The sequence below is a fragment of the Corythoichthys intestinalis genome, chromosome 8 (assembly GCF_030265065.1).
Source record: "Corythoichthys intestinalis isolate RoL2023-P3 chromosome 8, ASM3026506v1, whole genome shotgun sequence".
Taxonomy (NCBI): Eukaryota; Metazoa; Chordata; class Actinopteri; order Syngnathiformes; family Syngnathidae; genus Corythoichthys; species Corythoichthys intestinalis.
This window is the reverse complement of record NC_080402.1, coordinates 33,322,859-33,338,933: the sequence shown is the minus strand read 5'-3', so window position 1 is coordinate 33,338,933 and position 16,075 is coordinate 33,322,859. Positions and strand designations below refer to the sequence as shown.

At 39.1% G+C, this 16,075-nt stretch overlaps 1 protein-coding gene across 1 annotated transcript in view; it reads left to right on the top strand.

Moving 5' to 3' along the window:
- gucy1b1 (guanylate cyclase 1 soluble subunit beta 1) overlaps nucleotides 1–15,245 on the top strand; it is a 37,506-nt gene extending 22,261 nt beyond the window's left edge. Inside the window, exons 10-13 of the mRNA XM_057843338.1 lie at nucleotides 3,698–3,935; nucleotides 8,153–8,293; nucleotides 13,999–14,153; nucleotides 14,223–15,245. Coding sequence (XP_057699321.1) covers nucleotides 3,698–3,935; nucleotides 8,153–8,293; nucleotides 13,999–14,153; nucleotides 14,223–14,346 — 658 coding nt within the window. The 3' untranslated portion in view covers nucleotides 14,347–15,245. The remainder of the gene's footprint in view (nucleotides 1–3,697; nucleotides 3,936–8,152; nucleotides 8,294–13,998; nucleotides 14,154–14,222) is intronic.
- The last annotated feature ends 830 nt before the right edge of the window (nucleotides 15,246–16,075 follow it).

Below are 16,075 nucleotides of genomic sequence, written 5' to 3'. Positions count from 1 at the left end.
AAGAATGTACATATTATGTTAGTAAGCGAAATGTTATATTTTTTGTATGAGACGCTTTTTGTTTATGTTTAGTGAACCTGTATAGCGTGCTAAGCTAACGTTGTTGCTAATGCAATGCTTGTGTACTTTTTTTGGGGAGTTTCACTACGGTCTAAAGAGGACAGTGGTTTGAGGCCATTTTATTAATAAATCAGATGAAAAAGGAAGAAGTTTGATTATTAAGGCGTCGTTCACTAGCTGTCTAGCTTTGGAAAAAGTAGACGCTTCGGACTGAGGACAGCATAGACAGATTTAAATGATAATAGAGTGAAATGCCCACTACAGTCCTTATGTACCGTATGTTGAATGTATATATCCATCTTGTGTCTTATCTTTCCATTCCAACAAATTATTTTACAGAATATATATATAATTTACAGAAAAATATGGCATATTCTATAGATGCTTTGAATTGCGATTAATTGTGATTAATTACGATTAATTTTTAAGCTGTAATTAACTCGATTAAAAATTTTAATCGTTTGACAGCCCTAATATATATATATATATATATATATATATATATATATATATATATATATATATATATATATATATATATATATATATATATATATATATATATATGAGTTTTTCAAAACCTGTAGGTCAAAAATACGAGTGGTTGATTCAGCTTAGATTTGCTTTGACCGAACCAGAATTTTCATGATGACATTATTATAATGAACAAAACAAAGACGGTAACAAAACTTTGCATACTGGAAAAACAGGAGTGGAAACAAACGTACAAATCCAAATCCGACACCGTGCCAAAAATATTATCAATAGGGCCGATAATATATTATGTTATTGGATTTATTGGGATGACGTCATAATTCCTATTATCGGTCCGATAATTATCGTGCACCTCTACTATTCATTTACAGTTTTTCTCAATTTCTTTGGTGCTTTTTTCAGAATTGAAATTCTCAAAACTACTTATTCAATCCTCACAGCATGTTGCACAAGTAGCAAAACAACATGGATTACCTGCCAAGGCCAGTTTTCTGTGCAAAATACATCGTCTATCGCTCAAAATTAAATTTCTGTGTCAATGAACATTTCAGTGCTGTGAGAATTACAAGTCCTTGTTTCATTGTGTAAAGACAAGAGAGTCAAATTGCTTAGTCATGCTGTCAATTGAACAGTTACTCTGGTGGGAAGGCTCTGATGCTGAAGATGGTGTACGTAGGTTTTGATGAAAATTGAAAGTTACACCTTTCTGTGAGAGAAATCGATTGCAAGAAACTGGTCAAGATTCCATTTACACTTTTACTGTTTTTGCAATGTCTTGACAGACTATGTCATTGCAATACAGAAAGCAAAAGACAGCACAAGGAAATATAACATAAAAGCAAAATTAAAAATGTGAACATAAGACAATCGGCACAACTAAACTTCAAATGCTTTTGGGATTCCCCCCACCCCATTCTTTCTACACATCTTGACGTCCCTCTCTGTTTGGCCACAAATTTTCATCCACGTCACAACGGATGCCCTGTCTTGCTATACAGTGTGGAGGGAATCTTCTTGAATGCCTTACCTAGCCTCTGCAGGCATCTGCTGTGATGTCACGGCATGCTGCATTCATGGCATCCAGGCGAGTCATTTGATTGTGAGGCTGGCGATCATATACTTGCCATCTCCTTCAGGAGAAAGATTTTTCTATGGGATTGAGAAATGGGGCGTATAGTGGTAGAAACTTCATTACCATTCTGTTGTGGATTGCAAACCATTCCCTGATTATGGTGGTGTGGTGGAAACTCACATTATCCCAAACTATTACAAATTTTGGCTGGTTAAAATAAGTTACGCAAGATAAGTAATGAAAATGCTAAGAAATAAGCACACACATGTTGACATATTTTGACATGTTCATCCATTTTTCATGTAAACGCTTATGCAATGAAGTAATGACTAGATGTTGTGGGTGGTGAGTAGGGTTGGGCATCGAGCATCGATGGGAACCGGTTCTAACAGTCCGATGCTCCCTGAATCGTTCGAAAATTTAAATTTCGATTCCTCGTTTCGATGCTCTGACCGGCAAGTGGAGAAAAATTGCTCAAATTCAGAGACTGATATTTATATACAAATTAAAATTAGCCCTGTAAATGGTGTTGTACATGTATAGCGCTTTTCCACCTTTCAAGGTGCTCTAAGCGCTTTACACTATATTGCCATCTACTGTACCTACTGGTGACGCAGCACCAGGAGCAATGTGGGTTTCAGTATCTTGCTCAAGGATACTTAGGCGAGTTCATCAGGGTGGATAATCGAACGGACAACCTCTGGGTTGGGGGACAACTACTCTACCACAGAGCCACGCCATCCCCGAGTGTGAGAAGTTCATTTAATATAAAAAAATCATCGAGAAGTTAAGACTTTAAAAAAAATATGCTTTTTTTTTTTTACCCTGGATTTTTTTTACCCTGCCTCTTAAAAGAATCGGAATCGAGAATCGTTCAGAACCGGACTCGAAACGCTGAATCAGAACCGGAATCGTTCAATTTCAAACAATGCCCAACCCTAGTGGTGAGACTATTCAATAGAGACCCATGATAATCCAGTTTTGACCATCATGACAGATCCAACTGATAATGTAGGAAACAGCAGAGAATTGTACAAAATCACTTGCATGGATGCACAAAAACATCTTCAACTTACTCAAAGGAATGAGTAACTGCTTTTTTGATGTGCACTAATGATGCAATGTTGTGAGGATTGAACAAGTAGTTTTGAGAATTGCAAGTCTAATCTGAGAAACGTACCAAAGCAATTGAGAAAAACTTGGGGGACTGAAAGTAAATGCTCATGTTTCAGTACCACTCACTGCGCCAGACATCCAATTCATTTTGACTGTGAGGTCTGCCAGCAATTACAGTATTTGCTACCATCTCTCACAGTCAAAATGGGTTCGAGGCCTATCGCTGTCAATGGCAGCCGGTGAGTTCAATGAGTTGGATTAAAAAATGCTTACTATGGAAACATTTAGTTTAAAAAACGAAACGAAAACACTAATCAAATGAGCTGCCGTGATGAAACGAGTTATTGCCCTTTTAAAAGTAAATTTGTCCAATTGACATTTTTTAAACACTTTCAGTCATGCTGAAGCCAAGCGTTAGCAAGGTGACAATCTATTGATTCTCAGTGAGTCTGATCTTCGACTAAAGGCTCGGCATTATTCATTTTCAGGAGGGGAGCAGCACTGATTGACTTTAAGTGGAAAAGACTTACAGGTGCTGATGTACTGTATGTGTTGTTAATGTCAGTATTGTGCCCAATCTTGAAATTGACGTTACAAATGGTGCCTAAAACATTGCCAGTTCCGTTAAAGGTGTGTTATGCAGAAAAGATTAATTCTATTAGAATTGATCCACATGAAAGCAGACGGTGACATTGGAGCAAATAGGTTGGACTTGGACGCTCCACTGTATAGATTTTTGCATGGCTGAAAGCTTTGAACAAGCCTGCGCGATCTAAGTGGTTGCCATAGAAACACAAGCCTTCCATCCAAATGCAGCCAGAATGTAGAAATGACCAAAAGGTGGTGGGTGAGCGAAAAAGTGAGCATCCAAAAAGGACTGTGTCCAATCTGGCCACTAGACAATTTAGTCAGTCGTCCTCCTCATCCTCTTCTTGTTCTTCTTTCCGCTTTCAGATTGCTGTACTCTGTCCTGCCGCCGTCTGTTGCCAACGAGCTGAGACACAAGCGGCCCGTCCCGGCCAAGCGTTACGACAACGTTACCATTCTTTTCAGCGGCATCGTGGGCTTCAACGCCTTCTGCAGCAAGCACGCATCTGCCGAGGGCGCCATCAAGATTGTCAACCTGCTCAACGACGTTTACACCCGCTTCGACATCTTGACCGATTCGCGAAATAACCCTTACGTGTACAAGGTTGGAAATTTGACATTCTATGACATGATATCTTATTACGGTGATCCCTTGCTACTTCGCGCTTCAAACTTCACGCCCTCCGACCATCGCAGATTTTTTTCAATTACAAAAACAATAAATAAGTAAATGCAGTATTTTATACTATAGAGCTGTCCCGATCTGATCACGTAGTCTCTCACCATCACTCCTGCCGCTTGTCTTGGCCAGGCAGTGCACTGGAGTTGCTTATTAAAGTTAATACGGTTGGATCTTGCCAGAGACACTTACTTCAAAGCGACGCATGCGTCAGTCATCGTTTAACTTGTTAAAACAGTTGCTGTGGCAGTTCATTGTGTGTAAGTGAGCAGTATGAGCGGATTTGAGTAGACTCACTGAATGAAACATTTAATAAAGACACGCATTTTTCTACTTTATTCTTGTTTAAAAATAATTCGGTGGGACAGTAACATATTTAAAACATAATTATTACATTTGAAGTGCTTAAAAAACATTTATTTGTATATATATATATATACATATACATACAGTGCTGCTCAAAAGTTTGTGAACCCCCTCAACATTTTGGAATTTTCTATTATTTCAACCTGATTTCCTAATCAATCAATTCAGTAGTTTTTTTTTTGTTTTTTTAACAGTTGTGTTGTCGAGACTAAATTAAAAAGAGTTTTCATCAACTGATGTAGGTGCAAAATTGAACTGTTTGGTCACAACCAAAACCGCCATGTCTGGCGAAAAGTCAACACTGCATACCACCAAAAGAACCTTCTCCCAACAGTGAAGCATGGAGGTGGGAATGTCAAGATCTGGGCTTGCTTTTCATCCTCAGGACCTGGACAACTCCACATAGTCCAGGGAATCATGAATTCTGAGGAATATTGTCAAATCCTAGAACATAACCTGACGCCATCTGTTTTGAAGTTAAAGCTTGGCAGAAGGTGGATCATGCAACATGATAATGATCCAAAGCATTCCAGCAATACAACCAAGGAATGGCTGAAAAAGAAGAAGATTCGTGTTCTGGACTGGCCCAGTCAAAGTCCTGACCTAAATCCCATTGAAATGCTGTGGCGGGACCTGAAGCGAGCAGTTCATGCCAGACGCCCATCAAACCTCTCTCAACTGACTGCGTTCTGCAAGGAAGAATGGGCAAAAATCCCCCAAAGTAGATGTGAGAGGCTGATTAGTCACTACAGAAACCGTTTGGTTGAGGTAATCTCTGCAAAAGGAGGCGCAATATCCTATTAACTGAAGGGGTTCACATACTTTTGCACACATGATATCTGAGTTTTTCTTAAATCAACCACTTTTGTTAAATAAAGAATGACAATATAACTATTTCTTTTGTTTCAGTCCATTATTTGGAATGTCAGTATTGTGGATTTGGGTATAACTTAACATTTAATAAGGTTATTTTAGTTTTTTTTACAAAAAATCTGACCATCGCTGTGGGGTTCACAAACTTTCGAGCAGCACTGTATATATTATATTAGGGCTGCAGCTATCGAAGATTTTAGTAATCGATTAATTGATGGACTAGTTAGTTCGAATAATCGAGTAATCGAGTTTTTAAAAAATGAGGATCTATGTACAACAAAAGAACAATTGGCTAACTTACATAGGAAAAAGTCTGCTAGCTTAAATGCTATAAAATGCTAAAGTTTTTTTTTTTATATAATGCTCTTAACAAATGGTTCAGACACATATTCCCACAAAAAACGGGCTAAATATATCTACAGTTTAAACTAAATAATGAATGCATTAAAAATTATGAATGTTAAACAAAAACTTAGCTTACGTTGGTCTTAACAGGGAGAAGTTGGATTCAGCCATGTGAAACAAAGCAGACCAGAGGGCAGTGTAATCAATAAAACTAAATGCAAACACTTTCAAAATAAACATGACAACGCCACTTTAATTAAACAAATACTCGAATCAACAAAATTTAATTCGAATATTTTTTTCTAATCGAATACTCGAGTAAATCAATGAATCGTTGCAGCACTAATATATATATATGTACTACATAAGTTTTTTTTTTTTAATTATACTTTAGGAAAAAAAAGTGAAAAACTTTTTCCAGTGCTAAAGCTGAATAAATACATAGACTTCATAATGTATTGTCGGCGCGCGGATCCAATTCAGAGCTGACCAAGTGGAAAATCAGACAAAGAGCTTTTTCCAATGAAAATTCTTGTGAATAAATCTTTTATAGATATGGATGTAAAACAGTCTCAATTCTTGGTTAAGAGCAAAAAAAAACGTGCCGGTAGCATTTATTTTACATAAATATTGCGAACTATGAGGCTAGTCAGTAAGGAAATTTGCGGCCGCCAAATGTAAACAAAGAGCTTTTTCCGTTAAAAAATTCTTGTGAATAAATGCTTAAATCCCTAAATTCTTTATAGATAGGGATGTAAAACAGTCTCGATTTTTGTTTAAAAGCATAAAAAAATGTGCAGTTAGCAGTTATTTTATGTAAATATTGCGAAGTATAATGCCAATGCTGTAGCGGCCAATTTCTTCCATTGATTTTTTTCATGTTTCAAAATGCATGCATGGTACGAAAAATATAATAATTACCTTGAATCCTCTACCAAATCACTGCTGAGAAAATCCTTCCTGTTTGTATGCGGTATAGCTTTCGTACTTTTTCAACCTAAATCTGGCGTTGGATCCCTGCATGTGTTGACTAACTGCAACCGACTGCAAATAACTAAAGCGGACTGTAGGACAGCCCCCTACTTGAAGGCGTTGTGCAGTGCAAATATTTTTTTAGGGGGGATGGGGGGGGGGGGCACTTTGTGGTTTTTCACTTATCGCGACGGGTTCTGGTCCCCATTCACAGCGAAAAATGAGGGCTCAGTGTACTGACTTTAGTTTAAAAAAATGATCGATGTCAGAAAAAAAATAGTTGCTTCTCATTGGATGGTTACTGTTCCCTAAAAAACAAAAAAATTATCGTCGATACATTATTCGTTTTTCATTCTCGTGGGAACTGCACCTAAATCTGATGTAAGATAATTTTCTTAAAATACAACTTCATTCTAGTAAGATTGTGACTTCACGTTCAAAAAGTAACTTGATTCTTGTCAAAAAAAAATTCTATTCAAAAAGAAAAATATCCTTGCAAAATTCTGATTTGTAGTTATAAATACTTTATTAAAGAATGATTTTATGTGTTGGGAAAAAATACTTGTAAAATTAGTTTTTTTCTAAAGACTCGATTTAGATGTTTTTATTGATTAAAAAATGACAACCGGTATTCGAGCAATATTATGAATTAGAAACTACATATTTATCACAGTATGTTTATGGCTTTTAGTACTCTAAAATATGACTTTATTATTGAAAAAAAAAAAAATTTTTGGGGGGTCTGAAATTAAAATTTTAATCTTGGGGGGAAAATTATTTCCAGTTCCATTACAACTCATTGTGCCCCCAATTAAAATTTATTTTGAAAAATAAAAACCCCATCTACGTATTTTATATTTTTCTATTATGTTGTTTTGTCTCCGAAAATAAAAATGTAATCTCAATATATTGGAAACCTCTTCATCTGAACATTCATTCTCTGTAGCCTTTGTTCGCCCCAAGGTTTGCTGGTGTACTTGAGTTCAGGGTGTTGGCCAAAGTCTGCCAGGGTAGTTTTCAGCACACCCATAACCCACGTGAGGATAAACGGCTCGGAGAATGGGATGATGCATGTTTGGATGCGGCAGTGACCCTCAGGTGCAAAAATGTGATGTAACACCTTTATTGCGTGCTGCAACCGACTATTTATAGTAGTGGACTCGAGTTTTTTAGCCTGGGGAACAGTAGTACCGACTTCTAAACAACACAGAGCAGCTTTCGAGAGTGAGCGCAAGGCTTTATGGAGCTCGCGTGGCAGATTTACACTGCAAGCTTTCAGACGAGAATGCACTCGGAGTCAAACAGACCCCAGCCACTTCCAGCTAAGCCTCCATTGGCTTCAGGCACTGGGTCACCAAAAGAAGTAATATTTACTCTATGAGCAGAATGGCCTGGTGGTCCCGCTGCTTGAACCCCCCCATCCCAACACCACCATCTCAATGTCTCAAAGCTGATGTAAGTGTTTATCACTGGGTTTATTTTTGGCTGCTCTGCGTTTTAAAGACATTAAACTCCTTCAGTGGGCTCACACGAGACTTGTCAAATAAAGCAGCACCATTGGAAGCTATGAAAAATTTTCTCTGCAGGTGGAGACAGTGGGTGACAAGTACATGACGGTAAGCGGTCTACCTGAGCCGTGCACGCACCACGCCAAATCCATCTGCCACCTCGCGCTGGACATGTTGGAGATCGCAGGACAGGTCAAAGTGGATGACGAGCCCGTGCAGGTGGGATTTGACAGCTTAAAATATCGGCATATAATAGGAATCTTGATTTGATTATCTCTGTGTCTTCACAGCATTGTTTACATTGTACCTTTTCGGAAACTCTCTCTCCTAAACTTCAACTTTTCCTTAGACCTTATATATATATATATATATATATATATATATATATATATATATATATATATATATATATATATATCAGAGGTTGCGCTAGACATTTTCGTTGTCTGTCATTTTGACTGACAGGGTCATAAAAATCCAGTCATAATCTATTTTTACCAGTCACTGAAATTTTTAAAATGATAATGATGACATATTCAATAGTATTTAGTTTTCCTTCATTTTTAATTTTGTAACGCTTGCTTGGCGGCGAAAAATTAGACACTGAAGTTGTATTTTTCTCCCTCTTTTTACTCTGCTTACCGCCAACAACACCAACAAAACAACTCCACTCCCAAAGAAAAAGAGGCAACCATATAGACCCCAATCACCAACGTCACACAATGATCTTAATTGTGGTTGTCAGCCCAAAATCTTCTAAATATATATTAAATGCATCTTACCAGATATAAAATGACTACTACATAGTCTGTGGTGATCGTTTGGTGCCCCAATTTCTTGTCGAATTACAGCAGTCCATCTCGCTCTCCTCTTCGGGTCTCTCAGAATACGGTAGAACTTCAAGTCTCTCCGTCTATCTTCTCTGTTACTGCAACCGACCGCCACACACACCTTCGCCATTTTGATTATTAATGTTAACGAGCAGAAAAACACGCCGTAATAGGAGGCATGTACGTAGCGGTAATGTGTAAACACGACGAGCTGACGGACAATATGGCTGCTCCAGTCAGGGGGCGGAGTTGTGACGTCATGTGATTGGGGTCTATAGACAAGTTTCCTGAGCGAAATATGGGCGCCGCCATCTAGGAAAATGTCTGCTTCGCACTTCCGGTCCGGTTGAGTAGCAGTGCATTAGCAGTGTATTGACGACGATAAAACTACAAAATCAAGCCAGAGCAACCCATGGAATCTTCAAAAATTGATTCAGCACGACCTAGATGACACGTAGATGAGATTGGATAGCAGTTCGTGTCACTTCGTTGATCATTCGTGGACAAAATTATTAACAACTGTCAGCCTGTGTTAACGTGAGGAATGGATTGATACTACGGCCATTAGCGACCAAAATGTGGTGAAATTACAAGTTATATTACATTTGCCGACTGCAGAAGGGCTGACATGGATTGTTTTGTTACAAGGAAATGCTACAAGGTTATGTACATATGATGTTAACACAGATAGTATGTCATTCTTTTTTTTTTTTTTTTTATTGCAGGCATTGATCGCAATAAAACATTTAGACATGATTCCTTTTCTTGTTTTTTTTTAAAACGATTGGTGCACTCCAAAACAGGTCAATAAATCACATTTATAAAAGTATTGCAAAAATAGCATACGAGAATGTGATATCAGACCGCAGAGCTCCGGAGCCTCGTAAACAAATAGCGACATCACGGAGGCCCTCGGCGGCATTTAGATGTGCTTTTTTCCCGTCCTCGGTAATTCCAGCTCAAATAGCATATATTTAAAGATGCTGCCGTTCACAAGTTCGTAGTTGGATCACGGCGATCTCGGCGAACCACAGTCTGTCACAATTTCCTGCCTCTCTCTCAACCTCTCCCGGGAGTCGAGCTGTCATCATCATTGTGGAACGCAAACGATATATGTTCGATATATGTCCATCAACGTACAAGTCAAGTTGTCTTCCCTTTTATAACAGCGTTTCCCAGCTGTAAACAAACGAATAAAAACTTGTAACACTTGGATTTATGCGGTGCATTCAAACACGATTAGCAACAGGCGGATAGCAGCAGTAGCAGAAGCTAGTTGTTGTAAAAACAATTAAACTTCGTAATTACAATCATCATCGTAATATCAATAGCAAAGGCAACAAGTCGTTTCCTGCGCCAGATTTTAGGTTTCGTATTTTTAGAGCACATTACCTTCCATAACAGCGGGGGCATGACTGCAGGAGCTGTCAGTTTTGTCCATCTCCTTATGACGAGTACGAGCACCCATGGTTTGGAAATCGACATGGTACGAAGCATGGAGGCCTTGGCTTGGTTCTCCACCCGCCTACATCAAAATAACATTCCCGGGATCTTGTATAAAGACCTTCCAACTTCGATTCCACCGCCATTGACTTCAATGGTAAACAGGCGGAAACGGAAGGGGAAGGAAGACATAAGGAAGTAAACCGGTACCTCGAAAACTTGTCTATACACAGGCGGCAATCTAGTCCACCAATTGGATCACGCGCTGGCACACCGGGTGCACCAATAAGAACCTCGCGTTGATGTGTCAATCACGGTGCCGCCGCCAGACCCCGGTTACACTACAATATTCTGACAGAATAGCCAACGACATCATGCATTAAGAGAGACAATAGCTAATTAATATGCCACCCTGTGGTCTGGGGTGTGAATTGCAACCTGTCAAAATGACTGACGGACCTCAGTTTTTTCCGTCACCGTTTTAAAAAACCGGTCAACGACGGAAAATTTCCGGTTAACGCGACCCCTGATATATATATATATATATATATATATATATATATATATACAGTGCCTTACAAAAGTATTCGGCCCCCTTGAACCTTGCAACCTTTCGCCACATTTCAGGCTTCAAACATAAAGATATAAAATTTTTATTTTTTGTCAAGAATCAACAACAAGTGGGACACAATCGTGAAGTGGAACAAAATTTATTGGATAATTAAAATAATAATAAAAAAATGAAAAGTGGGGCGTGCAATATTATTCGGCCCCCTTGCATTAATACTTTGTAGCGCCACCTTTTGCTCCAATTACAGCTGCAAGTTGCTTGGGGTATGTTTCTATCAGTTTTGCACATCGAGAGACTGACATTCTTGCCCATTCTTCCTTGCAAAACAGCTCGAGCTCAGTGAGGTTGGATGGAGAGTGTTTTGTGAACAGCAGTCTTCAGCTCTTTCCACAGATTCTCGATTGGATTCAGGTCTGGACTTTGACTTGGCCATTCTAACACCTGGATACGTTTATTTTTGAACCATTCCATTGTAGATTTGGCTTTATGTTTTGGATCATTGTCCTGTTGGAAGATAAATCTCCGTCCCAGTCTCAGGTCTTGTGCAGATACCAACAGGTTTTCTTCCAGAATGTTCCTGTATTTGGCTGCATCCATCTTCCCGTCAATTTTAACCATCTTCCCTGTCCCTGCTGAAGAAAAGCAGGCCCAAACCATGATGCTGCCACCACCGTGTTTGACAGTGGGGATGGTGTGTTCAGGGTGATGAGCTGTGTTGCTTTTACGCCAGACATATCGTTTTGCATTGTGGCCAAAAAGTTCAATTTTGGTTTCATCTGACCAGAGCACCTTCTTCCACATGTTTGGTGTGTCTCCCAGGTGGCTTGTGGCAAACTTTAAACAAGACTTTTTATGGATATCTTTGAGAAATGGCTTTCTTCTTGCCACTCTTCCATAAAGGCCAGATTTGTGCAGTGTACGACTGATTGTTGTCCTATGGACAGACTCTCCCACCTCAGCTGTAGATCTCTGCAGTTCATCCAGAGTGATCATGGGCCTCTTGGCTGCATCTCTGATCAGTTTTCTCCTTGTTTGAGAAGAAAGTTTGGAAGGACGGCCGGGTCTTGGTAGATTTGCAGTGGTCTGATGCTCCTTCCATTTCAATATGATGGCTTGCACAGTGCTCCTTGAGATGTTTAAAGCTTGGGAAATCTTTTTGTATCCAAATCCGGCTTTAAATTTCTCCACAACAGTATCTCGGACCTGCCTGGTGTGTTCCTTGGTTTTCATAATGCTCTCTGCACTTTAAACAGAACCCTGAGACTATCACAGAGCAGGTGCATTTATACGGAGACTTGATTACACACAGGTGGATTCTATTTATCATCATCGGTCATTTAGGACAACATTGGATCATTCAGAGATCCTCACTGAACTTCTGGAGTGAGTTTGCTGCACTGAAAGTAAAGGGGCCGAATAATATTGCATGCCCCACTTTTCAGTTTATTTGTTAAAAAAGTTTAAATTATCCAATAAATGTTGTTCCACTTCACGATTGTGTCCCACTTGTTGTTGATTCTTGACAAAAAAATTAAATTTCATATCTTTATGTTTGAAGCCTGAAATGTGGCGAGAGGTTGCAAGATTCAAGGGGGCCGAATACTTTTGCAAGGCACTGTATATATAAATATATATATATATATATACAGTATATATTTTGACATGCAAAATTTGCTTTCATCTGAAAAAAGTACTTTAGACCACTGAGCAACAGTCCAGTGTTGCTTCTCTGTAGCCCATGTCAGGCACTTATGCTATTTCCAGCACACGCCTCTGCCTGGTGGCTCTGGATGTTTCTTCTCCAGACTCAGTCCACTGTTTTTGTAGGTCCCCCAAGGTCTGGAATCGGGCCTTCTCCACAATCTTTCTCAGGGTGCGGTCCCCTCTTCTGATTGTGAAGCGTTTCCTGCCACCCTTTTTCCTTCCCACAGACTTCCCACTGCCTTGATACAGCACTCTGGGAACAGCCTATTCGCTCAGCAATTTCTTTCTGTGTCTTAGCCTTTTGCTTGAAGGTGTCAATGATGGCCTTCTGGACAGCAGTCAGGTCGGCAGTGTTGCCCATGATTGCGGTTTTGAGTAATAAACCAGGCTGGGAGTTTTTAAAAGCCTCAGGAATCTTTCGCAGGGGTTTTGAGTTAATTCGTTGATTCTGATGATTATGGTTAGTAGCTTCTTTAGAGTATCTTGTCATGATATGCTAATTTTTTGAAATAGGGATTTTTGTTTTTTCTTGACTTTTTTGCCAAAATCATCAATATTAAAACAATAAATGGCTTGAACAACTTTAGTTGTGTGTATTGAATCTAAAATATATGAAAGTCTAATGTTTATCAGTATATTACAGAAAATAATGAACTTTATCACAATATGCTATTTTTTGGAGAAGGACTATGTGTTTCTAATAACATTTTTTAGTAAAAGAGAAAATATGAATACTCTCTTCTGTTTCTTCTACTGCTGCTGCTTTTTCTCACTGTGCTTCTTCAGTGCCGTTATTAACTGGCGGCCATCTTGAAATCTCAATCTCAAACAGTACACATTGCGCAGCATCGGTACATTATTAGCCGATAACAATGCCTGCATTTTAATTCTGTATCGGGGGCCCTTCCAATACAAGTGTCAGTATTGGTGCAAAATTACTAACAAGTCTTAATGATATTAGAAGGAAAACTTGGTTTATGTTTTAATTGGCACGATAGAAATACGTACAGTAGGTCTTAGTCTGCCATTCTTTCACATATTTACTTAATTAATACGGGTTTCAGTTTTAAAGCAACAGACTGTCTTTGTTTAAATTTCCTTTTTGTATTTTTTCCTTGCATCACTGACTGCGAGGCATGCTTCTTTATAAGAAAAAGCCTGTTTATTTTGGCCACACACTGAAGAGCAGTGCAGTTTCAGAGCAAAAACACCCTCAAAACATCTCACGCTCCCCGAGCTAAAAATAGATTCTCATTCAAGAGCGCCTTCACGCTCTAAAGACCACCGCAGTGGCCCCCGCTTGACAAGGAAATAGTCTTTAGATTGCTTTCAAGTACTTCTTAGGGAGCTGTTAGGAAAGATTGTTGTTTTTGCAGATTACTATCGGGATCCACACGGGAGAGGTAGTGACGGGGGTGATTGGCCAGAGGATGCCCCGCTACTGCCTTTTTGGCAACACAGTCAACCTCACAAGTCGCACGGAAACCACTGGGGAAAAAGGCAAAATTAATGTTTCAGAGTATACTTACAGGTAAGGAAAGGCATACTGTAGCTGTGTTGGTCATTAAATTCCCTTTATTGGATTCCAATTGTTTTCCAGGTGTTTGCAGTCCGCCGAGAACGCAGACCCTCAGTTCCACCTGGCATACCGAGGCCCGGTCACCATGAAGGGGAAGAAAGAACCCATGAAGGTGTGGTTCCTGTCCAGACAGGAAGTCCACTGAAAAGCCCTCCCAAATCTTCAACTTCAATCCATCAAATGGATTGAGTAGAATAAATAAAAAACATGGTTTTGATAATGATGCAAACCCTGTTTAAAAAAACTGTGCCATTGTGCTTCACCATACTATAGATATGCTGTGTATTTCAGCATACACATTTAGATTAGTTTTTGTGCGAATAGCTGCATTTGTCAAGCACTTTTCACACACAGTTAGATTTAACTTGTCCAAAATGTTCAAGTAAAAAATAAAAAAAAAACTATATACAGTATTATAAAAAATATATTTTAAATTCATTTGAAATACACCAACGTGGTGAATGCTTTTATTCCTTATTAGGTAATGGGAAATATTTGAATCTTAATATATTTACTTTATTCCTCATTCTAAGTAGACATTTTATAGTGGCTCAATGTCTTTTTATCTTGTTAATTTGTGTTAAATATAAAGTATGTGAAGCCCTAAGTGTCTCTTAGCCTTCATTCCAATACTCCCACTATTCACACTGCTTTGGTTTGCTTTATGCATACGCTCACTTGCCAAAAGTTTAGATTCATGTGCTTTGCAATTTCTTGAGGGAAATCTATCTAGCTATCTCGCTATCATCGTCTCTCTCTAAGCGCTTGGAATCTTGGTTTATGTGTATCACAGACAAGTGCGTACGTAGGTTTGCATAGGGACGGTAGTGACACAACACTACCAACTTTTTAGGATGCTTAAATTGTCCCCACCAACTTTTAAGCAACCTTATTTGCATTATATAATGACTTCAGTTATATAGATAATTTAGATTGTCTCCCCATATGTTGTATGAATAGAATTGACCCTACCATTATTAAGTGAATTATTTTCATTATGTTCAGAATTACCTTAACCCCTTTTCACTGCTGAGCAGTGTTGGGAGTAACGCCGTTATAAATAACGCCGTTACGTAACGGCGTTATTTTTTCAGTAACGGGGTAATCTAACTAATTAGTTTTTCCGCCATTACCGTTACTGACAGTCAAAAGCGGTGCGTTACTTACGCTGAATAAATTGAAGAAACTACCAGCCGTGTCGAGTCAACTCTCTGCTCTGTTGATTTGTCATCCAAGACTTGGGGTGCATTCAGGTTCGAGAATAGCGCACGTACTTCTGATTCCAAGCTGTTTGTCCCGGCTCATTCAATTAGACAATGCTTTCCAAAGTTTGGTAACGTTTTTGTGTTTGCTACACCTGATGCTAGCCTCGTTCCCATCTCCCACTGTCAGCCAGCAATAATTCTGCTTCTATCTTGATGACGGCAGATGCTTTGAAGGTGACGTGAATTGTTGGGAAATGAGCCTACCTGAATGCAGCCCCTCGAGAAATGCGATGGAAGTGATTGTGATTGGCTGAGGGTTAGAGTCATGTGTCATAGTAAGCCAATCAGAGCCGGTGATTTCACAAGCAAACCGGAACAGCGCGCGCGGCAAACACACACGCAAAACAGATGCACAGGGTCGGAATGGCAGAGCATTCAGAAGAAAAATTGTCCTTTAAGAGGTGGAGATATAGACACTATTTCAAGTTTGGCGAAATTAAAGGAAAGAACCTGCATGTAATGTGTAATTTATGTCCCGGGGCAAAGCTTGTGTCAACATCTGTGGTAAGCAATTCAAATCTGCTGAAGCACCTAACAAGTTAACTACCTGTCTGTTCTTCTCTATTCCACTGACTCGAATACTGCTCACAAAATTTCAAATTCTTTGAC